The following is a 22,888-nucleotide window of genomic DNA, read 5'->3' as shown; positions in this document are numbered from 1 at the left end:
ATTCTTATGACTCAAGAAGGCAGAACACTGAAAATGGAAAGCATCTTGATCAGAGAGCCAGAGGAGCTCTGTTTAAACAGACAATGCCCTTGACTAGCTGTGTGGCCCTGGGCTAGTCATTTCCCTCTTAGCCTTCAGAATTCTCATTCTTAAAGACAAAGCATAGGGAATTGGTTTGTATGATCTCCAAGATCTCCAGTGCTTTAAAAAATGTTAAAGGCAGCATTTCTACTTTCATCCCAAGAAGAATCATATAATCATTACTGAAGAGGCTGAGACACTGATTCACGTGTACTATGCACTCCAACCCCCAAACCCTTTCGAACAGATGTAGGTGAAAATGGTGCTCTCATGAATAAATGTGCAGATTGCTGACGAGACCTGCAGAAACAATTTCCATTCTAAAGAAATACAGTCTGGTTGTTTCCAAGAAGTAGGCACCTATCCATGGTAAACACCCTGTTGCTCATTTGGGCTGGATACTTCCAGGGCTGCCTATGTAGCCCTCGGTATCTGCGAGCCTTTCCACAGCGCTGCTTCAGCCAACAGACAGCGCCAATTGAATGACGGCTGCCCAGTCTCTGTATACGTGTGTCTCCCTGCTGTTACTTGCTGCCACTCCTGAATTGTCCTTTCCCCTGCTGAAGCCTTCTCCGCTTTTCAAAGCTCAACTCCTGTGCCATCTCCTCCATGAAGCTAAACCTCCTCTTTCTTTAAACTTCGCTGACAGGCCATGTTATGCTCTCTTACATTCACTTCAGACCTTGCACTGCATCCATTTCTAAACATGCTTTCTCTTCCTTACTAGACTGGGCTCCTAGGTAGCAACTTCCCTATCCTCATGAAGTCTAAAATGCCTGATGTCTTTCCATAAAGCAAAACCCTCACGCATTTATGGAATACTTCCGGCCCTCCCTAGTGGTTGGTATCACAATTTCTTTACCCTGCTGCCTTGTTTGAAGGGTCTATTTATTTCTGTTTTTAGGAAGCTGGGTTGATGTAATTTCTCTTGAAGTTACTTTGAATCCATGTTACTGAATGGTGTATTTGCTAGCATTTTTCAGTGCAAATTCAGCATCATAGTTTTGAAGGGAGATGAAGAGAATTTCTCCTACCACAGGCCTGGTTCCTTTTGGGTCTGATTAGGTTATATGTTTTATTTTAAAGAGAATGAGATGGCTCATTGTCTAGCTGAGACTAGAACAGGCCCTAAGTTATAGAATGATCTTTGGGTCCCATTACTTCCTTTACTCTGAAAAATGTCATAAACAGAGTCAAACACATTTTGTTCTCCTTTGGATTTCAGTCAAGAGCTTTTGGGGATTTGGATGGTCCCACCCTTTAAACGTGAAGGCAGATCCATATGCTTTTCAGTGCACAGCCTCTTTCTTCTTTTCTTTCTTTTTTTGACCTCAGAATATCTCAGCTTTGTGTAGACAGAGACCAACTGGCAGCTGATAGACTGTCACTTGAAGGGGTGGTGGCAGCAGCAGTGGAGGGCTGATAAGCTCTTTGGGGAGAAGGAAGAAGTAGGGCCCTTTTGCTGAGAAGGCAGCAGGGAAAATCACTGGTGGCAGCTGATTGGAACAAATGGGAAGAATGGACAAGTTTGCCAAAGGCTTCTGTACATCCTTCCCATTGGTAAACTTCCAGGTAGATGAAAATATTTTCCAGGTAGTTTTTAGGTTCACACCTATAGGGAAAGTTCAGGGCACTACATCTTTGGTTTGAGAAATGCCACACACACCTAGATTCCATCATACAGACTTTTGTCATGCAAACCCTTGAAGATGTCTGCCTATAACTAATGTGTCCTCTTCAAATATTCTGCAATTCCATATCTACTGCTGAGGTCTAGGGCAATGAAAAGCCTCCCAACCTCTCCATTGTTCCGTTTTCCTTAATTAAGTCACGATTAGCATCTTTAGCTAAAACCTCATGCAGGGAGAATCTTTAGAGAGGGGTGGTGGTTTCATCGGACTGTACTTATCTGTTGTAATAAATGTTTTTATTTTATTTTTTTAATCGGTCTCTATGGATTGAGAGGTAAGGCTGGGTTTAGAGATTTCTTTTTTCCTTTTTTTTTTTTTTTTTTGCACGTTCTCTTTATTGTTAGTGAATACATTAAACACTGATTTTCAAGAAGCTGCCTGGCCATGGTGGTTATTTGGGGAGAAAAAAAGCAACCACACATCATCTTTCTTCTCTTTTAATTTAAGTTTTACACTAAAAATCTGTTTTGAGAGGGAAATGGAGCGTGCTAAGCTAATGACAGCTTTCCCTTCTCTGATTTTTTCCGTGTCAGAGCAATGCGCTTGTATCGGCCCCTTGGCGTGCCGGTTTGTGGGCATTGCTGCCTTAAAGGAAGCTCTCCATCTACTCGAAAAAATAAAAACAAATAAACAGCGCTCCCCCACCCCTTCCAAAGCCAGGAGGGCTTAAGAGGAAACTATACTAAATGTGTCGGCAAACAGACTAATTCATTTGCAAAGGTATAGTTTCTGCGACTACAGACAACCCACTTCGCCGGGAAATTGTTAGGTGCGCCCCGCTGGGAAACATGCTTGGCTAGTCGGTGATTGTCGTTTGGATGCAACCAGGCCGACCAGCCAGGAGGGTCGGCGTGTGGTGGTGGTGGGGGGGGGCGTTTCCATTATTGGGGAAAGGAAGCCGGCGACCCACGGTGAGCTCCGAGGACGGCTGATCATCAGGTCCCAACACTTGCCAAGCGTCCCCTAATTCTCATTTGGTTACAAAAACTCTTCTCTCCTCCTTTGAGCAGAGGGTGCCACGGCTTGAGCGGAAGGCCGCGGTCCGGCCAGGGTGGATCCGCCGGCCGTACGGTCGGACTTATTGTCACCCAGGTCTGCGAAGGCGAGAACTCCGAGCCTCGGCGGCTCCAGCCAGAGATTAGCCGCCCCGCGGGTCCCTCCCTCTTTCTCGGGTGAATGAATGATTAGTCAAACAGCACCCGCCCCGGTCCGCCCGAGTTTGGAAGGGAGGAGTCATGGAGCGACTGTTCCTTTTTTTTAAGGGAGAAAAGCGTTAGCTTCTGTACGTTTATTACTCTACCTTGCGCGTCGTTTCAATTTCTGTCTTCTCTACTGTCATGACGCGCAGACACATAAGCACAGAGCACTGATCTCGAAGGCCCCTCGCCCCTCTGACTGCTCGGCCCGTTGAGTCCGCTGTCGCGCCCCCACCAGAGGGAAGTAAAGCAGGGAGTGAAAAGTTAGGGGGCCCCCCGGCCCCCGTTTGTCGCTCCTTCCCAAAGCTGGGACACCTGGAAAGAGTGGGGGTGATGAGGCGCTCTGCGCCCCATATTCTGCTCCCTCCCAGGGTTGGAGCACCCGGGCGTGAGCAGGGGTGGTGCGGCATACCCCCTTAGGGGAGGTTTCCGCGGGGAAGGGAGGAGGCGCCGCGCGCTCCGGGCGGTGGAGACACGCCTGCCCCGCTGGGATCCGCGCCTAGGGGCAAGTGGTTTCCCTCGAGGGGCTGGGGAGTGGGCTGGAAGCCCAGCGGAGACGAGTGCAGGGCGCGGGCTTCTGCAGTCCCTCCTGCGCCGGGGCGCCCCCAGCGGGTTCCCGGAGGCGCCCGGTGCGCCCGGGTCTCCGACGCCAGAGCGAGCGTGCGCGCGGGCCGGGTCGAGAGCCGGTGGGCCGGCAGAAGGTGGGAGTGCAGCAGTGGAGGACGCGGCGGCAGCGGCAGCGCCCCGGGGCAGTCGCTGCAGCTCGGGCGGCGGCGGCGGAGCAGCGGTGCGCAGCGGGCTGCGCAGCCTCTCCTTTCTGCCTATCTCCAGCTGCTGTGACACCCCCTTCTCCCGGCCCCCGCTCTGTTGTAGAAGGGCAGACGACTAAACCGCTGCAAGCAACTCCTTAAAAAAAAAAAAAAAAAAAGCCGCATTGGAGGAGCCTGGCCGCAGGACCCTCCTCCCTGGGCGCCCCCCACCCCTCGCCTCCCTCTCCCGCCTCCCCCGCCCCCCCGGCTCCCGGGCGCCCGCCTCCCTCCTTCGCGGACTGTCTCCCGACTCGCCGGCTGAGAGCCCTTTTTGACTGCGAGCGGTGGTAGCGGAGCATAGGCGGCGGCGCGGGACCTGCAGTCGCCCGGGATTCCCTCCAGGTGACGATGCTCTGGTTCTCCGGCGTCAGGGCTCTGGCTGAGCGTCCCTGCCGGCGCTCGCCCGGGATTACCTGCTGCGTCTTGCTGCTGCTCAATTGCTCGGGGGTCCCCATGTCTCTGGCTTCCTCCTTCTTGACAGGTAGGGGAGGGGGCAAGAGGCACCGGCCCTCCCGGATGCTGGTTTGGTACCTGGGAGAGGAGGCACTGGCTTGCCCCGGGGACGGGAGGGTGGGGAGCGAGCACCTTGGAGCCTGCCTCTCGCTGGCGGATGGGGATGAATCGAAGCCAGCGGGGTTAAAGGGTGGGAAGGCAGTGAGTAGGTTAAGCGGTGGAGAGCGGGAAGGCTGTTGATAGCAATACTGTAGTGATAATGGAAATTGTTCTATTTGAATTTGAGAAATTATTTTTAGTTTTCTTCAAGCTTTATTTTGATCTCTTCTCCCCGATACAATTGAGAAGAAATTTTACACCGTTTTCCACCCGTTAGCCTTTCTCACTCTATAGGTTTCCAATATAGCTTTTGTACTGGGAGTGACTTTTAAAACATCCGCTCTCTAGACCTTGAATTTAAAGAAACCATCATATTTTAAAAGGGTAATAATAGCAGGATATAATAATTATATGCTTTCAGGCAGGTGAAGACCTCAGCTGCTATTCTAAAGGACATACTGTACTGACACCTGGTGCAGAAAAGAAAATATTGAGTCAATTTCTAAGAGAAGAGGAAAGAAGATAGTGTTTCAAAAAGTGATTTCAACTCAAGACAGTATGCGGCAGATTCATATGAAGGCCTGTTCATTGACACGGTCCTGAATTTTGTTCAAATTTAAAATCTACCCTAATGGCCAATTTGAATTTTTTGCATATGGGAGTGTGTGTTTAGTCGTAATGCCTTCATAAAGGAGGGGTACTATTAAAGACCCAGTGAGATACTTAGAATTGTGCTCAAACCATCTGAGAATAGAAAATCTATCTATATAGCACAGGTTTTTTTTTTTTTAAAACCTGTTCTAATAAAACTAAAATAGATTTTTTTCAGAAGGACCTTTTCTGGTGAACTTGATAAGTTAAAACTCATTAGGAATTTCTGAAATTTGGGTATAGCTATTTCAAAAAGGATGAGTGTAAAAATTCTATTTTTTTTGGTAGTAATGCCAGTCAGATAAGTTTAAATAGCTTTTTTCTTCCTTTACTTCAGGTTCTGTTGCAAAATGTGAAAATGAGGGTGAAGTCCTCCAGATTCCATTTATCACGGATAACCCTTGTATAATGTGTGTCTGCCAGGTGAGTATGGAGATCAGGTAATGCGAAGTCAGTTGCTTCCTCTGAGAGTGTGAGTGGATTAAGTGTAGTAATATAACCAGCTTTTAATAACTGATTTTAGTCATTGCAAACCTGCACATAGCTGGTGAATTGAATTCAGTGGAATTTCTGAGTTTTATGGACTTTGACAATTTCTGTTTTATCAGGCTGGGGAATTCTTATCTTTGATACCACATTACGTAAGTAAACTTAAGATGGACTTTGTATGGCATTGTCTCAGTGATAATTACCATTTGCACTTCTGTTCCCGGGAATGGCTATTGCCTCCAAACCACTGGTGCCACCAAACTTTCTGCCTTGATTCTGTAGTCTGAGCTTAGTGTGAAAATGTTAACATTTAGGTATAAAGGTCTGGGATAAGGTATGTGAGCAGGGGAAAGAAAGGTGACATACACAAAGCACAAACATCAGGGCAAGATGTAATCTTGGATTTCTTGGCCTCTTATACCCTTGGCTCTCAAAACCAGTCTTTATATTTCTGATTTGGAAGCATGAGTCAGAAAGGACATTCTATCCTTAGTAGAGAATGATACTTGGCTGTCAGCTGCTTAGTTAACACTGGCAGTGGCTAGTAGGTGAAAAAAAATAATAATTTGTTTCCATTTATTTTAGCGGAATAGTTAATGATAAGATCTAATAAGTAACCACATGGGGGAGATTAAGTTATACGAGTAAGAAGTTCTGAGATGACACAGAGACTCACAAAGAGCAACATTTTTGCTTAAAAGTGTTTTACACGCCAATCACTTTTGGCAAACTTTGATTAAGAACTACACATCACAAAACCCTGTTGGAAATACATTAAGGCAGTCAAATGCAAAGCCTCAGAGTGATAGATGACTGAAATTTATCAGATCAGCATGCTGTATGGAACTGGAAAAGGGATTCTTCTGTGTTTTGGTGAAAGCCAAGCCATCTGGGTTTAAACTACCCAAACGTTTTCATGACAAGAGATGAGGTCAGTGTTGCAAAATGATAAATGGGTGAAGGTGAACGTCTGTATCAAATGATTATCAGGTTCTGAAGACTAAGGAACTCAACAGAAATAAAGGTTAAGAGACATTATGCTTGCAGAGATGCTAAGTATTGCTGCTTTATGAAAAGAGAGCTAAGCGAGAGGGACCCTTTAAGTTTTGTGTTTATGAGCTGCCTTATTAAGGAACAATCTTTCACTAAAGGACCTGTTGAAAAGAAGCTTTGCGCTTAAATTCTGGCATGGCTGTATACTTACAAATGTGTGTGTGTGTGTGTGTGAAAGAAGATAATATTTTTTAATTTCTCCTATCTGTATAATGTGAGTAAATTATTTTATCTTACTCTCTTAAGATTTCAGAACAAATTAACCCTGATGGGGAAACGTTTAAAGGAACTTGAAGCTCCACATGTTTTTCCTCTTCGGCAATATTGTTACATTTATAAAGTTTAAATATACAGGTTGGGTTTTCCAAACTGTTCCCAAATAATGTGAAAAATTCTCCACCCAGCATTGCCCCTTTTCAGTCCTCCTGCCCTGGGGGAAAACCTTTCTCTGAAAGTACAGCCTTACTGCTAGTAAGACAGATGTTAGAATCTTGCTGTTTTGAAGGTAAAGAGTAAATCTAGGAATGAAAAGATGCATCAGTAAGAATTCTGGAGTGATATTTATTCCAGAAAAGCACTGATTAAGTTCAGAAGGGTAGTAGATTCATTTATATCTTTGAGTAACATTTGGAGGTATCTGCCTTAGTGAAAGCTGTCAGAAATACTTTCTAAGCATATGAAGTCGAGACTCTGGCAGCTCGACTCACTTACTATTCAGAGGATGCCTCAGAGCTCTCACTAGCTGAAAGGCTCAGTGATATGTTACTGTGACCTTTGCAGGGGTTTAGGATTACAGGGCCCAAGTTGTCATAGTTATTATTGCTTCCCAAACATTTGTAATACTGATAAAGTTGAGTAAGAAGAGGTGGATGGCCACTTCTTTATCTGTATCTGCTCTTGTAAGTTTCTGAGGGACCCACTCACGACAGTGAGCCCCTCAGAAACTTACCATGTGCCATGAATTTCAAAGCACCCAGACCGCCAGGAGGTTAGTTGGCATTTTTATATTTAGGCTAGAAGGTAGACTTATTGAGCAAATAGATAATGTCAGATTAGCAACCAATATTTATATGAAACACTTTATTTGTTGGTACTTATCTAAGCCTACATTATTTCATTTAATCCTCACAAAAATCTTTTGAGGATTTTTACACCCCCATTTTACAGATGAGGAAACTGAGGCTTAAGGAAGTTTGGTAGCTGGTGCAGGTCATATTTTAGTAAACAGTGGAGCTGTAACTCACTCTCACCTGCCTCTAGAGCACACACCTCTAACCAAGCAAAACAGGCTATTTTCTAAGTTAAAGATGTGAAAAAGCTAGGAAAAAAAATAGAAAGATTGTTGAGTTATTTTACTTTTTGGCATTGCTTGAGTTATTTTGCTTTTTTTCTCTTGAGTCTTTCAGGAGTTCGGTTAGCTAACATTTGTTAATCACATTATACGAAAGGAAAATCTCGTTATGATTTCAGTTGACCTGCAGGGAGCTTTAGTTGTGAGCTAGTTTTATATATGTACATTAAGAGGGTATGTAATAGTCAAAACTGTACTTTGGATAAAGAAAATAGTCATATTTAGTTTGTGTTGGTCCAGCCTTTTGGCAGAAAGTTACCTAAAGCTGAGTATAAGCTCGTATCTTATTTCATAACATGTACTAAAAAAAAAAAGCTAACCTCAACGTATGCTTAAAAAAGATGTAAAATGTTACAGTTGGGAGGAAATAGGTGGCACAAAGTCCTGCATATAATTACAGTGTAAAAGCTTGAAAAACCCCACAAAATCAACTTAGCCTGATTTAAACCTTGAAGCTCCGAAATGTTTCAGAAGGTGGAATGAGCTCATTTCTGTGGGAATTTGGAGGATGACAGTGGGCGCAGTGGCCACGGCGAGCAGGACTGAATAATTTTATTCTCATCTGTCCTCGTCTGCCTAGACCTGAGCATCTTGCCAGCATCAGCCACGGTCCAAGAATAACCTGTTTGTTAGCTGACGATGGATATCGTTTTAAAGTGTGTGGGTCAAAAAGCTGCAGTTCAACTGTTCAAGGGGAAAGGTGAGAAGTTGGACCCACTGTCCCAATATTCAGGGAAACGGGGAGACAGTTTGGATTAAAGATGCAAGTGCTTCATTATTCAGTTTGAAAGCAAAGCACAGCTTTTTCCCACCTTACAAAATGGTCTTTTGTGGGGCTGAGGAAGGAAGGCGGAGACTTATTGCTGTTCTGTCTGATGTTTTTCCCCTTCTCGCTAGAATTTTTTTTTCCTGTAATGCCTAGGACAACGTGTCGGTGCCTCCTGTGAAGTACAGCTGTCCCTCCAAGCTAATGACTCTAAAGTGGTTCTCTGGATCTTTTGGGCGCCCGCAAATCCGCCCAGTGTGCCTGGGGAAGTGGTACCCCTGCTCTCCTCACCCCGTTTCCACCTAACCGTAGCGTGGAAGGAAGTGGCACAAGCCAGTGAGCTCGGCTCAGTACTGGAAACCTGAGAAAACTTTGGAGGCTGGGACTCAGAAAACCAGAAGTCAGTCGGAGCTTAGTTTGGCATACATTTTCTTCAGCAAAAAACATTATTCTGAGGTTTAAATTTCCTCTTTTAAATCCAGAGGTGCAATTTCGAAATGGACCCTCTGCTCATAAAAAGCAACGTGAAATTTGGTGTTACAAGAAGCGGGGCTCCACCTAGCCCGGAGCCCACCAAGTGCTGCAAACAGAGGGGGCTTTGTCTGCTGTCTTCTACTTTGTAATCGCAGAAATCCCCCGTCACTAAATAAGCAGCTACCAGAATCTCTGATTCTCTCGGGTTCCTTACCTCTGTAAAATCCTTGTGCTTTTTAATTGTTCAAATTAACTGGCTAGAGAATAGTTATCTGTCATCTGGACAAGTGTTAGGCATGTGTTTGAGGACGAGGGAGACAGCGGTGCATCAGGATTCAATTTGTGCGTGTGTGCACGCCTGTGAAGGAGAGAGGTGGAGAGGGGGAGAGTGAGGTGGGTGAAGGACGAGGAGAAGGAGAAGGGATATGAAGCGGTCCTGATGTGTTCAGAGAGACTGCACTCAGTACGTGCCCATCTGCAGAGGTTGTCAGAGGTTTTTTTTTTTGAAAAGTGTTTTGTATCATTTTTAGGCTTTGGGTTTTGGATGCTCAGTAAGGAAATGATCAAGATTTCTATGTTTCTGTCTGTCTGTCTGTCTGTCTGTCTGTCTGTCTGTCTTATTTATACTTTGTTCAGAAGGTGTTGTGACCAATTGCTTTTCCATGGAACAATTTAGTTAATAGAACAGTTTTAGGGAAAGGTAACTAATTTATGGCATCTTGCTGGCAAACTCACCAACATCAGCTCTGAGACAGTTATTATTACCCATGTCTTTCTTTTTAGTTTTCATATATGTACTAATTATTGTTTCTAAGAACAGATTAGATCTTTAGCTTTTTAAACTTACCTAGTTATCAAAGGAATACAGCCAACTACAAAATAAGAAACAACAGAATGTGGTAATCCAATCATTAGGACAGTCAAATGTGCTTACACATATTCAAGAAATCAAAATAATTAGTTCATTTGTGTCATTATTATTACTGTTTTTTTTTTTTAGATTCTTCATATAAATGATGTCATATGACATTTTTCTTTCTCTTTCTGGCCCACTTTACTTTGAATGATAGTCTTCAGATCCATCCATATTGCTGCAAATGGCATTATTTTATTCTTTTTTATGGCCGAGTATTGTTCCATTGTATGTATGCACCACATCTTCTTTATCCAGTAATCTGTTGATGGACATTTGGGTTGTTTCCATGTCTTGGCTATCATAAATAGTGCTGCTATGAACACTGCTGTGCATATGTCTTTTTAAATTTTTTTTCCTCTGGATATATGGGTATTATTACCCATGTCTTATTGAGGCTCAGGAGGTGGAGCGAATGTCCTGAGGTGACATAGTTATTGAGAGACAGAACTGGGATGTGAAACCAGTGTTTCCTCCTCTAAACCAGCTTGTTTCTGCCAGTCGTTTACTACTTAACAAAGTCTGCAAATACTTCCAAGGGCTTCAGAGAGTTATTTCAGCCTCTGCAGAGCTGATGTGGGCTCACTGTGGTGGGTATTTAGAGTGATTTTGGTCTTGTAACACAAACCAAGACTGGACTTGGAGGCCCTTTCAGAGGAAGACACAGTTTGGACAGCTATTGGCTGATACTGTATTATTTTGGCAAAGAGATTTGGCCCAGGCATCAGACAGACCTGGGTTCAGATCTTGGCTCTGTTAACTTACTGGTGGTGAAATAGGGAAAGTTATCTCACCTTTCTGAGCCTCAGTTTCCTCATCTGGAGAGTGGGATGGCTTTCACCGCTGCGCTCATAGGCTTGCTGTGGGAAGTAAGTGAGATGCAGCAATTCGGGCTTGGCCCCGGGCTTGGCATGCAGTCAGCTCTCTGGGATGATTCATGATTGTTGTTGCTGATGATGACGTTACTGTTTAAACTCTTATTTCCTCAATGGAATAGGATGTAAAGGTTCATCAAAAAAAAAAAAAAAAAAAAAAGAGAGAGAGAGAGAGAGAGAAATCGATGGAGAAGAGACATAGGGATAGTGATGCCAAGCCCACCCATCGTTATGAATGAACAGGGCGAAGTCAGTAATGTTTTGTGGGGTTTTCTGTCCCTCCAGACTTGGACTGGACCGATCTGAGCTCCTTCCTTATTGGTCCAGGGGTCTGTGAGCCCTGGTGTAAGTTTTCCCCTTGCTCTCCATTAAACACTAAAAAAACTTTCCGTGGAAGAGGGGCCTCGTTTTTCTGCAGAGTATTTACATCTTGATGCCTGTGGGGTCACCTTCACTTGTACTTTTATTAGCAGAGGGATAAGGTTGGGACTCAGGAGCTCTGTAATCCTGGAAAAACTGCCTAGTGGTCTGGCATCATGGGGATTTTCCTGGCCTGCCTTGTGGAAGTCTCCCAGCCCCGTTCCAGACCTGAGGGGGGTTTTGCTGCCTACTTCCTTGTGGGCTCCCCTCTTCCCCACCCCATCCCATTTGAAACACACTTTCTTTTCATGTCAAGGCACCGGCCTTTACAGTGCGCATCAACAGTAAACTGTGTTTTAAGTGTAGGAATTGATGGTGAGGAAGGAGAGCCCTTCCCCAGATGGGGATACAGATAAAGTGAGGGCAGGAGAACAGGACATAGTGGCCAAAGTCAGGCAAGGCACAACGATGGAAAGTAAAGCCCATTAATAAAAGTTTGTTGAATAAACAAAGTATATCAGTTTCTCGCACCCTCTTCTGTGGTGCTTCTGTCCAACCAATGGTCTACGGGATACTTTGTGCTCTAGAAGAATAATAATAACATCACCTTCCGTGGCACCGGGAGGTCAGGTGTGCTTGTTGAACTTAGTTAAGATCAGCAAATGAGCTGGGTGTGTATTTTAAGACCTCTCGATTCCCAGCTCCAGTTCTATAAAACACCGCTCAAAGCACTAGGGATAACAGGTTATAAATTCAATAATATTATTCTTTCTTCCTTCTCTCCACACTTCATTCTCCCCTTCCATTTTTAGCCTTTTTTGTCTTTGAAGCATTGTGCTGGTTGGGCGCCTTGGGGAGGCAGAGACCAATAAGACAGATTCTGGCCCACAGCCTAAGTGAGGAGAGAGACACGTGCATAAATAAGTTTCACAGGAGTAACAGGAAAGCACTAGACTAGACTTGAACCCAAGTACTAGGGGAGTTGTTGATGAATTCTGATTGGACTACCTGGGACCTCAATGGGTGGAGCAAAGAGAGTCTTGGCAAGGCATGATTGGAGGGAAGGCACAGAGGAGTGTATGCTTGGGAATCATGGGACGGTGGAGTCCAGTGTGCCCAATGTGTCCGAAGCTCTGATGGAAGCTGAGTTCGAAGGCCTGCGTGGAGCCATCAAGGGGAGAACCTTGAGTGCAATGACAAGGAGATCAGTTCCACTAGTGTAGTTGGGGGAGCCATTTAATACTTTGGCATAACCACATGACACAATAAGATGTGTTTTCTATAAATGTCTTTAGAAGCTTCTGTGGGAGATGCTTAGAGTATAGGAAGGCTGGAGTTTGGCCAACAGACTCCAGGGATGGTTGTGGTCAGGGAGAGCCAGCAGCCTGGAATAGGGATGGGCAGTGGGAAAGAAGGTGTTGGGAGAAACCAATATTGCTTATTCTTTCAAATTACTTTAACTATCTTCTAGTGCTAGAATATTTGGATGAAAAGGCTCCAAGTAGTGCCCAGAAAAACATAGTAATGAAAACGCAGTAGTCATTACAGTGGGATGATGTGCTAGTGTGTCTCTTTGCTAACTACTTGGTGTCTCTAGAGCGTTTCTAGGTGCTGCTACTTGAATAGAATGGTTACTTCCAGATGTCTCTCTGAAAATTCCATTTTGGGTGCCAACTCTCTTTTCTTATTCACAGAAGTAACGTGATGCATGTGACTGTGCTTGACCCCGCTGGCAAATTATTCAGCCTGGTAGATATTACCATGATAGTACGTACTCTCAGCAGTAGCACACATTTTATACAATAATCGAAATTGGATGGCTCACCTTAAAAAAAGTGGACCCATGTGCTGGGACCCCTGGACTTGCTGAGGAATTTTTGAGCCCAAGTTGATAGCACTTGGCAATAAAATAGCTGGAAGAGGTGAGAGATGGGATGGATTGAGGGGAATTTGGGAATTCTAGCCAATGTTATAGATAATGTAGGAAGGGAAGAGGCCACAGATACGAGGGATAATCAGTTCAGACTTGATGGGCTGGGTTTGATAGACTTTCCGTGCAGAAAAGCCCAGTAGGCTCGTCAGAATGTAGATCTTGATCTCAATAGAGAAATCAGGACTAGAAGGCAGCAATTTGTTAACTGTCTACGTCGAAATAAACTTCAAAACTTTGAGAGTACTTATTTGTCTTGGGAAATTGAGATTTCAAGAAATGAGCGTACAATAGTAACTAGAAGACGGGCCATATTTAAGAGAAGTTTAGAAAGGAAGACGCCAATGACCGAGCTAGTTACAGGAGACAGAGAAGCAGGAACGTGCAGGTCAAGACAGAAGAGATTTGAAGAAGAAAAAACCTGATTTGATGGAAAATTGCAGAGTTAGATGAAACCTTTTAGGAAACAATCAAAAAAGGAACTTTCTCATCATCTTCTCGGACTATTTGAAAGCATCAACAATGGTGCCCACCTCCCTGGTACCTGCTGCACATTTTCACCTGAAATAAAATTGATCATAGATGGAATTTGGTGAAACCCCGTTTGAGAGAAATCCCAAACTAAGATTACTGTAGGGATGTTGAAAATTTAGTGCAAAAATCACAAATTTTCCAAACTTTGATATGAAGAGATTTTAGCAAAAGTGAATAGATACCACGTGACATTTTAAAAGGTCCCCAAACGGAACTAATTTCATGAATACAAGTAAGAGATTTTTGCAATGTCTTTGGAATGTTTCTAGAGTTCAATGCAAAAACAGACAAGGCTACATTTAGACATTTTTTATTATGAATAAGAGACACAATATCAAAGAACCTGCCTAGTATAAAATCTCACCATTATAAACTTTAAAGTTTGCTCTATGAAACAGCTAATGATGCTTTAAAAAACAATGTGCTATAATTTAATCCCTTAGTTAGAGCCTCTGGGAAAAAGAGTTTCTTTTTTCATTAAATTTTTAATGCCTGTTTTGTCATTGAAGTACAGCTATGGAGTGGTGGCCTTGGTTCTGAAATTATGGGTTCAAATCTCACCGGGGCCACCGTGTAGTTGTGCATCCCTGGGCAGGCAGTTGGCCCTCTCGGAGCCTTCGTTGTGGGTGCTGAGCAAGTCACACTGACACGTTTGCCCTTCAGCTCCATTTCTAAAGAGGAATCATACAGACCCCGCCTGTTGGCTATAGCCATTCACTGAGGTGATGTGTATGGGTTAAATGGGCTGGTGTTTGTGAAAGCCCTTTGTAAACAGTGTAAGTGGAATTATGATTAAGGGCAAGAACTTGAGTAGAAGAAAGCGACGCATATGCTGTGAACCAGTTTTTAGCACGTACTTCAATGCGAATATTTTTTAAGAATAACAGTGTAGTGGTTCCTGTGTCTACTCCTTAATAGTTGTATGGCCCTGGGTGAGTTGCCTAATATTTCTGAATCTCGACATCTTTATTTTCATCGCAGGGCTTTTGTCAGAATTGTGAGTTAAAACACTGAAAATTTGTAAAATGGGGTCTGGAATTTGGTAAGCACTTCAGAAATGATCGCTACTGCCACTGTGTAAATGCTAAGAAGTGATTCACTAGACTACTGAGCTACTTCTAAGAAATGATCAAACGGACTTAACGGCTTTTATTTCATTTTATTGTCAATTCCTGTGCAGTGTGTTTACTCTGAATTTCTGTCAGGCTAGACAGTAGAACTTCAGTAGAGGTGACTGCCATCTTTTCTGGTAAAAGAAAATTCTGGAAGTATTTGGGGCTTAGCAAGATGGGCTGCTCCTCTGTTTATCATCTTCAAAAGTCCACTTGTTTGATTGGCTTCCATCTATGGGCAGCGAATGACAATGTTGCGTTCACAGTGAGGCCGAGCTGTCCTTGGTGACACTCGCCACTGAATCAGGAAGTGGCAGGTGAGAAGCAGAAAGCAAATGACGGAGTGGACCCCCCGAGCCTGCCACTTCTGAGTCCTCACCCTCTGAGGGTGTGCAGAGCCCTGCCATCTGCCCAACCGCAGTCAGTGTGTGGATGCCCATGGTGTGGGACCTCTCCCTGTACAGAGGAATCCCAGGTGGACTGATGTGACCGGATTTGGACAGGTGGACCCTAAGACTTCACAGAGCTTTGTATGTTTGTGGTGAGTGGTCCCACCAACTCCTCTAAGAACGTGCATCTTCTCACCTATAGCATGTTCTGTGTTGCATGGTAGTTACTTGGGCAGCTTTATCTTATGAGCTGAGATCTTTGAGGGTAAGAACCTTGTCCCTCATCTCTGTAAGCCCCATGGCTTCAGTGAGAGGTCCGCAACTTGGGACTTGAGTGGGAGTCAAGCTGGAGTTTCCTGTTTATAGTTTGGGTTGTTAACACTTGGGCTAGTTGCCCCCGCCTCCGGCCCCCAAGAATGGAACTTCAAGTTCCAAAACATGATTCTCCCGGAGTTTGTCACAGAAGGTCAACCTCCTCTATAAAAGACATCCTAAATAATCTTTACAAAAACACTTTTTTTCCCTTTGAAAGGAAGGTACTCACATTTGAAAAGTAGGATCCTATAGAATAAGACCTGCTTTTATTTGTGACAAAAGGAACATTCCCTCTTACAGAAATATCCTGCTGCCGAAAGCAGCCTCCTAAGTGACAATGCAGGAGGCGGTGCCAGGAAGGGGGGCGGGGCGGACCTGGGATTTTCTCAGTTCTGCTTTTAAAAAATCACAATGAAAAATGCCTCCGATCCCTGTGTCTGCCATTGCCTGGTCATTTCCTCCCCCTCCCAGTGAGGCTGACTCCGAAACCTTGACACAAGCCTCAGTGTTTATATTAGGTTTTGGATGTTAGCTCCCTTGGCTTCGGGGAGCCGACTCTGTTGAAAATTATGTTTTTCTTTTAAGGACAAAGGCCTTATTGTATGTTCATGTCGTGCAGTGTAATGAGTTTTTTTGTTTTTTTTTTTTTAATGTTAGGTAATGGGTGGGACTAACCCAGATCTGCCAAATGAGAAGCTCAAAGGTCTGTATCCTAAATGGCAATTTGAAGGTTGTGTGCAAGTTACTCAACAAGAGAAAATGAGAGGGTGGGACAAATAGCATCTTCAGTGACCAGAGCAGGTCCCCTGAATACCCTGCTTTGATGGAATAACTAGAAAACGACTCTGGGAGAGGATGTGCAATGTGAGTGATGATATCCCCGGAGTACTTCAAAGGGAAAGACCGTGAGAGAAAAAATAACGGCGATAACAATCCTCGCATTTTCACTTGTAAAAGCACGCACTTCCCAAATAGCTCTTGTATTCTTGGTCAAACAAGTAGATTTTGGCCAGATGGACTGTCATGGCTGCTAAGGCCGTGGCATAGGCTGAGCATCTTATTTTGAGATGCCGGGCGGTGGGCCTCTCTCTTGTGCTGCTGGACTTTGCAGCTGTGAGGGACCCCAGAAGACTGTTTCCAGGAGGGACCGAGCTGGCCCTCTGAAAGGAGCCAGGAAGACTAGAGGGCCCAAAGCTGTTCTTACTTTTATTTGGGCCTTGTAGCATCTTTTTCTTAATTTTTCCTTCTCTTTCTCAGTTAAAAAAAACTTTTTTTTTTTAAATCTATCCTCCTAGGTTCCCCGTGGAGGCAAATCTGCAAACTGCAGCATTAGCGATAATGTTCTTTAACCCCACACTGCTTTCCTTTTAGTGAGCAGAGTAATGACATTTGCATTCTTTTCCATATTTATTCTTTGAGCCTCTTATTAAAATATACTGGGAGGATTCCTTTTCCATTTTCTTTTCTAATTGAATAGAACCATTCGAGCCAAGATCGGACAATGGCTTCCTCTGGGCTCAGAGGACAGGGCTGCATCTTATCCGTGGCCTGGGGGGAGGGACTTGCCACTTCTGCCTCCAGGAGAACCTTGCTGTGCAGTATTTGACCGCCTCATACTGTCCCAGTACCTCTCAGAAATTCATGAATTTTGGACACTTCTGGTTTGTGGATTTATAGAGCAACAGCAGAGGCATCACAACTTTCATGTGCCAGTGTTTCTTGGTCTCAGGGGGCTGCCGTTTTCCTGGATGAGAGGACTGATCAGATGAGATATTCTCCCCCTTGAGAGCGGCTGGGCCACGTACCTGGGTTTGTGCTCCTTGAGCGGAACGGGACCTATTAGAGTTGATATGTGGTGGTTTCCTGTTTTCAAGCACATGTGTGAAACGGTGGTTCCAGGACCCACGGAGGTCACCCTGCAGCCTCATTAGCACCTCAGGTTAACACCCAGATGGAAACTCCTTTCTCCTAAGAGGTGACTCAAGTCAGAAACTGGGGACTAGGTGGATGGCAGGGAAGCGGCAGGGGCCTACCTATTTTGGTATCATTAGTTATTTGCAGGGTGGCTTCTGTTGGAGGAACTAACATCACTTTCTTCTCACTGGGATGTGCAGGGAGGGCCTGTGCCAGACAGCAGTGGCCTCCTTTCCCATGTGATTGCCTGTGTGTGTAGGAGACTAATTGGGATTTATTTTAAAATGTGACTTTTTTTTTTTCTGTTTCATGCAAGCCATACACTGGGCAAAGGCAAAGAGACATTTGCTTAAAATACTTTACACACTAGTTGGCCAAGTGACAGAAATATAGAGCTCCCAGGTTTTGGCGTTAGACTGAAGCATATGAAATATTGGATATTTGGTGCAGACCTATCGAAACAGCAATTTTATGTCTTTCAACCTCAATTTATGCTTTGAGCACCTCCAGGCTTTTTCACTGGAGATAGTTATCCTGGCGGGTTGTTGCAATGTATCTTAATGAAGGGGGCCTTTAAATTCAGGGTGAATTGACACTGGGTTCACAAACTAAAAATCAAATGTGGTGATATAGTAAAACGTAACACCTCTCAATCTCTGAGCCCCCCTCTCTGAATCAGCAGGCTCTTCTGTACGTCCTCAAGACCCTCCTGATGGTGTCAGGGAGGAGGGAGGGAAGCAGTATTCACCTTGGTACTGACGAGATGGGGCATGTGGTGGGTGTCCTGCAGGAAACTGGGAACCAGACTGCAAGACCGAAGTAGGAAAATGATTGATGGTTATTAAACACAGCACATATGTATCAAGCATTTATGTTAATAATGGCCCGAGGCACTGTGAGATTGGAAAAATGCTTTTTTTACATAAACAAAAAGAGATTAAATTATGGTCCAGATAGTTTTGAAGTTAGGTCTCTTTTATTGCTTTCGAGTTCTTTGAAAATTGATGAACACATGCAGACCATAGATGTTAACTCTTGGTTGGAGTGCCTGATTAATCAGAACAAATTATTATTCCTTGACTGTACTAGATGATATATTTGTATACATATGCATTGTGTATGTACGCATTTAATATAAAATTTGGATCATGGATTTAGTTTGCAAATGACTTTCTCCCCTTAGAGAGTCTAAAATAAAACTGTGAACATGTGAGTGAAGCAATGTGTTGTATACACATTGGAGGAGGCCCTTAGGGTAGACCTTTGAGCACTGGTGATGAGGGACAATTGCGTTCCCATCACTGGCAGCCTCTCCCTCCTTCCTCCTCACCCACCCACCTCAGTCTGAAGTGGCCTGTCTTCTCTCACACAGGTGTAGGTCATTAACAAGTCAGTGCTAAGAATTCTGCCTTGAGTTTCCCCTGTTTTCCCACCAGGGTCCCAGCAGAGGTGACTCTCAGTTTTTAATGTGCACAAGAACCTCCAGGGAGCTGTGTTAAAAGTGCAGATTCTGGGGTTCTACTCCAGAGATTTGGACTCAATAGGTCCGGCAGAGGCCTGAGACTCTCCATTTTTAATAAACTCTTCCCAGTGACTCTATACAGGGGGCCAACATTTGAAAAACTCGTCCCAACTGAGGTGAATAGAAAGAGAAGGCTCTATGAACAGAACCATAGATATAGATAGATTCCTATTGAAGCCACACTAGGTAGTGGTCAGGTACGGCTCAAACTCTGTTACTGGTACCAAACTTATCCATGGGTCAACTCTTATTTATATAACATGATATTTGTGGAGCTGTCACACAGTTACCTTATACATTAGCCATCTTTATTGAAGTGCTCCTTTTTCTCTTCGAGTCCTCCCCTCCGTCAAGCCTCCCTTAGTCACTTGATCAGAATTAATCACTTGTTCTTTGAAGCCTTACGTTGGTTTCTCAATCTATAGCCCTTATCCCTGCCTACCCCGGAGTTTCATTATTTGCTTGGCTATCTTCCTACTGGACTTTGGGCTTCTTCAGGGCACAGATAGTGTCTGATTCTTTTCACCATCACTCAAAGCATCTTGAACAGCACCTTGCACACTGTAAGTCTCAATCACTACTTTATGAATCAACACCATGTTCTTAAATTGGAGGCAGCCTTACCTTCCTCTTCCTCAAAGCCTCGCGGGGAGGTGGATAGAGGAGGCTTTCTCAAGAAACCTGTTTCATAGTTGAGATAATTAAGGCCCAGATAAGTAAAACAAGACAAATCTTCCACTGCAAATCAGTAAGAATTGGGACTCTAATTCAGCTATGGGAATCTTGACTCACCCTGGGTAGTCTCTACTGAGATAACTTTCAGAGGATGTTTCCTGACCACAAGTGTTGAGAAAGCACCCCAAGGGGGTGAGAGAGAGATCCAGCAACTCACTTCCCTGGGGGATATGTTACCCGTGCCTGTGGTCCAGGGAGGTAGAGTCCTGCCTGGTGCCTTTGGGTGGGACAGGCGGACCCTCTGGGTTGCTGCCAGCCTTTTCATGGGATGGACTCCCGCAGGGATACACTCCGTTTCCTGTGGTCTTTCTGTGACAGACAGCAGCTGCAGGGTGAAGCTGATGTGACGTATGTTTCTTGCTTCTCCAGCACGAGCCAGCTAGATGTAGCAATTTGACAGAACGGCCAGGGTTTTATGACAGACTTGCTGTGATTCAGCAGCATCTGGAGGAGCCAGAGGCAAGCAAAGGAAGAGCTGAGGGCCAGGTGAAGCGGGATTTAGAGATGTCGCTCCGCCCTAGCCCCTTCCGCTCCCCAGCCTCTGTAACAGAAGCTGTTTCCTTCTGCTGGCAGCTTCCGTCCGGTAGGTCCCTTCCTTGTCCAGAACAGGCCCATTCTGGGAAATCCCAGTCCCCTCCACTCCCCTGATGCCCCTGGGTCCTGCCCACGCACTCCTTTCCCTCGTCCAGGGGAGCAGAGAGTCAAGCGGGCGAGGTTCTGATTCATGCTGCCTTCACGTGGTTCTGGTCACGTTGCTAAACTATCTTCCATGCTTTTAATGAGAATCCTTTCTCTAAAAAAATTTCTCAGTGAGCCTGGCATTCCATTGTTCCAGGGTTCCACCTTTATCATTTCCATCTTTATTATTTTTCACCGTGTTATTTTCCTTCTCTGTTATTAGCCCCACATTTCCATGATGTCACCCCTCCTTCGGTTTTGTGTCTTGTTTTTCTCCGTTTCAGCTTTTAATTCTTGGTTCCAACCCGATAATGAAATGCACAAACAGAATGACAGTGGGGTGGTGGTTCTTCCTATACGCAGCCTGTCGGCCAGACATTTGAGGGATGGAATGGCCAGCGGGGAGCTCTCTGACATTGGCCGGTGGAGGCCAGAGGAGGGCCGTTTGTGATCATGACTAAGGGGTCAGGGGAAGGATTGCTGGGAACAGCTAGGCTAGAGCAGTGTCAAGCATCCAGGTGGGGCTTTAGTAAATATTTTTCACTAACGATGGTGTGCTGATATAATTTAGCCTGGTGGAGAGAATGCCCAGGGGAACTTTAACAGCCTTCAAGTATGTGGGAAGAAATACGATGTTGAAAGGACAGAGAGGAGTACAAATCCCAAAGTTGCAACATATCCTCAGCTCCAGCTTCTCCACTGGCCGCTGCCTCTCCCTCGCTGTCAGAGTGAGCCCCAAGGTGGCTGTGGGGTCTTGGCTTCCCTGCCTCTTGGCCAGTGCCTGCCTGTGAGTGCAGGCCTCTTCCCTAGATCCAGAAATCCTAATTACCCTGCCGTAGATGAGCTCACGCTCCTAGCTCTGAGGCACATTTGTTGGGATCAGAGATCGAAAGCAGGGTCTGACTGTGGACTCTGTTCATCCCAGAGTTTTGGCTTTAGACTGTTAGTAAAACTGCAAAAGAAAGCTTAAAATGAGGGAGTTTCCTTTTTCTCCCCTTTTTTTTTCACTGCCAGGGGCTTAGTGTTCTCTTACTCCCACATCCATCTTTTACACTCACCTAATCTTTGCTCACCAGGCTCTGGTTGGTCCCAGCTCCCTTGTTCCGGGATGTGGATCCTAGAATTTTTCCTTGGTGTTCTCAGATCTTCTAGGCAGTCAGCATTTTCCTGAACTTGAGTCTGTTCCCTCGGAGATGTAGCTTGGCAGGCACGGTGGTTATTAGCACTAGGGGTGAGGAGTGGCCAGCAGTGGTCAAGACAGCATCTCTCCCGAGCTTTCTATGGTGGACAGCGACAGCGTCCTGAGGCATCTTGGTCTGTAGGTATTGACACAGTGGCAGGTGCTGAGAGAAGGTGACCTCTGGTGGCCACTGGATTAATTTAATAATCTCAGCCAGTGATCATGTGCAGTTGTGTGCATCTGTGCCTGCGTGTGCGTGTGTATAAGGACTTACACGTCTAGAGTTCTCTCTGCATTTGAATGCTGGGTTTATAAGAATTTTGTTTATTTGGCTGCTCTTTCTTAGACCTTTTTACGCTGGGTCTTCCTTACCTTTTTGAACTTTAAATATTGGAGGGCTCCGGAATTCGATCAAAACATTTTCTCTGCACTCTTTCCGTAGGTGATTTTTAGGTAATTTCATGGCTTAAAAACCATCTATATGCTGAAAATTTCTACGTGTTTGTTGCCAGATCTCTCACCCTTCAAGTGGGCAGACTTGTAAATTCAAACGTCTACTTGGCATCTCCACATGGATACCGAGGAAGCATCTCAAACTTAAAATGGCCCAGAGATATTGTCCCCCCCCACCCCCAAATCTCATTTCCCTCAGTCAGCAGTGCCAGCTGCCCGGCTCCAGTTTTTCAGTCCATCATCCATGGTGTCCTTCTTTCCTCTTTTTCTTCCATCCTGTGTTCGAGCTATTAGCAAATCTTGACAGCAAAACCTGGAAAATGTATCTGACAATTTCTAACTACCTTCATTAGCCCTTTTACCTCTGGACAATACAGTATCAACCAGTGACCCCTGAAAAGTTTATATCCAGTTATTTCACTTACTTACAAGAAACCCTCCAGGGGCTTCCCATCTCTCTTGGAGTACAGTGCGGAGCGTCACCAAGGCCCTGCGTGATCTGCCTTCTGATGCTGTCTCCGGCCTCCCCTCCTGAAGCAGCCTCCCTTCTAAGTCTGCTGCTCCAGCATGAACCCACCACCTTCTCGATAAGGGCCTTGGCGCTGTTCTGACCTGAAACACACCAATATGTTTACACATCCTCATTTCTTCACTCTAGCCTCTGAGAAAATGTTTCCTTTTTAGAGGTTTCTTTTTTTTCCTCTGACCACTCTCCCTAATAGTGCACACCCTGTCTTTCTGTTCCTTGTCCTGCTTCATATGTTCCAGAGTCCTCATCAGTGCCCATTATTCCACATATGCCTTTGTTTCCTGTCAGCTCCGTGAGGATGTGGCCTCTCCTACCTACTCAGGCGGTACCCCAGGG

At 44.9% G+C, this 22,888-nt stretch overlaps 1 protein-coding gene and 1 long non-coding RNA gene across 7 annotated transcripts in view; one reads left to right on the top strand and one right to left on the bottom strand.

The window, feature by feature from the left end:
* The window catches only part of BMPER (BMP binding endothelial regulator), a 260,419-nt gene that overhangs the window by 17,567 nt on the left and 219,964 nt on the right, over window positions 1–22,888 (top strand). For 3 of the 6 annotated variants that reach the window (XM_032483754.1, XM_032483752.1, XM_032483757.1), the window contains exons 1-2: window positions 3,868–4,258; window positions 5,318–5,403. In XM_032483754.1, coding sequence (XP_032339645.1) covers window positions 4,126–4,258; window positions 5,318–5,403 — 219 coding nt within the window. In that variant the 5' untranslated portion in view covers window positions 3,868–4,125. Of the gene's footprint in view, window positions 1–3,867; window positions 4,259–4,750; window positions 4,926–5,317; window positions 5,404–22,888 lie in introns of those variants that run through there. The other 3 variants (XM_032483755.1, XM_032483756.1, XM_032483753.1) reach the window with 3 other exon arrangements.
* On the bottom strand, window positions 2,196–4,294 carry LOC116664895. The gene is made up of 2 exons (XR_004321424.1): window positions 4,191–4,294; window positions 2,196–3,874 (listed from the first exon to the last, which is right to left on the bottom strand). It is a non-coding gene; the product is annotated as an uncharacterized LOC116664895 (long non-coding RNA).

Source organism: Camelus ferus, chromosome 7, assembly GCF_009834535.1.
Source record: "Camelus ferus isolate YT-003-E chromosome 7, BCGSAC_Cfer_1.0, whole genome shotgun sequence".
Lineage (NCBI taxonomy): Eukaryota > Metazoa > Chordata > Mammalia > Artiodactyla > Camelidae > Camelus > Camelus ferus.
The sequence above is the reverse complement of the archived record's forward strand: the minus strand, read 5'-3'. Positions and strand labels throughout refer to the sequence as shown.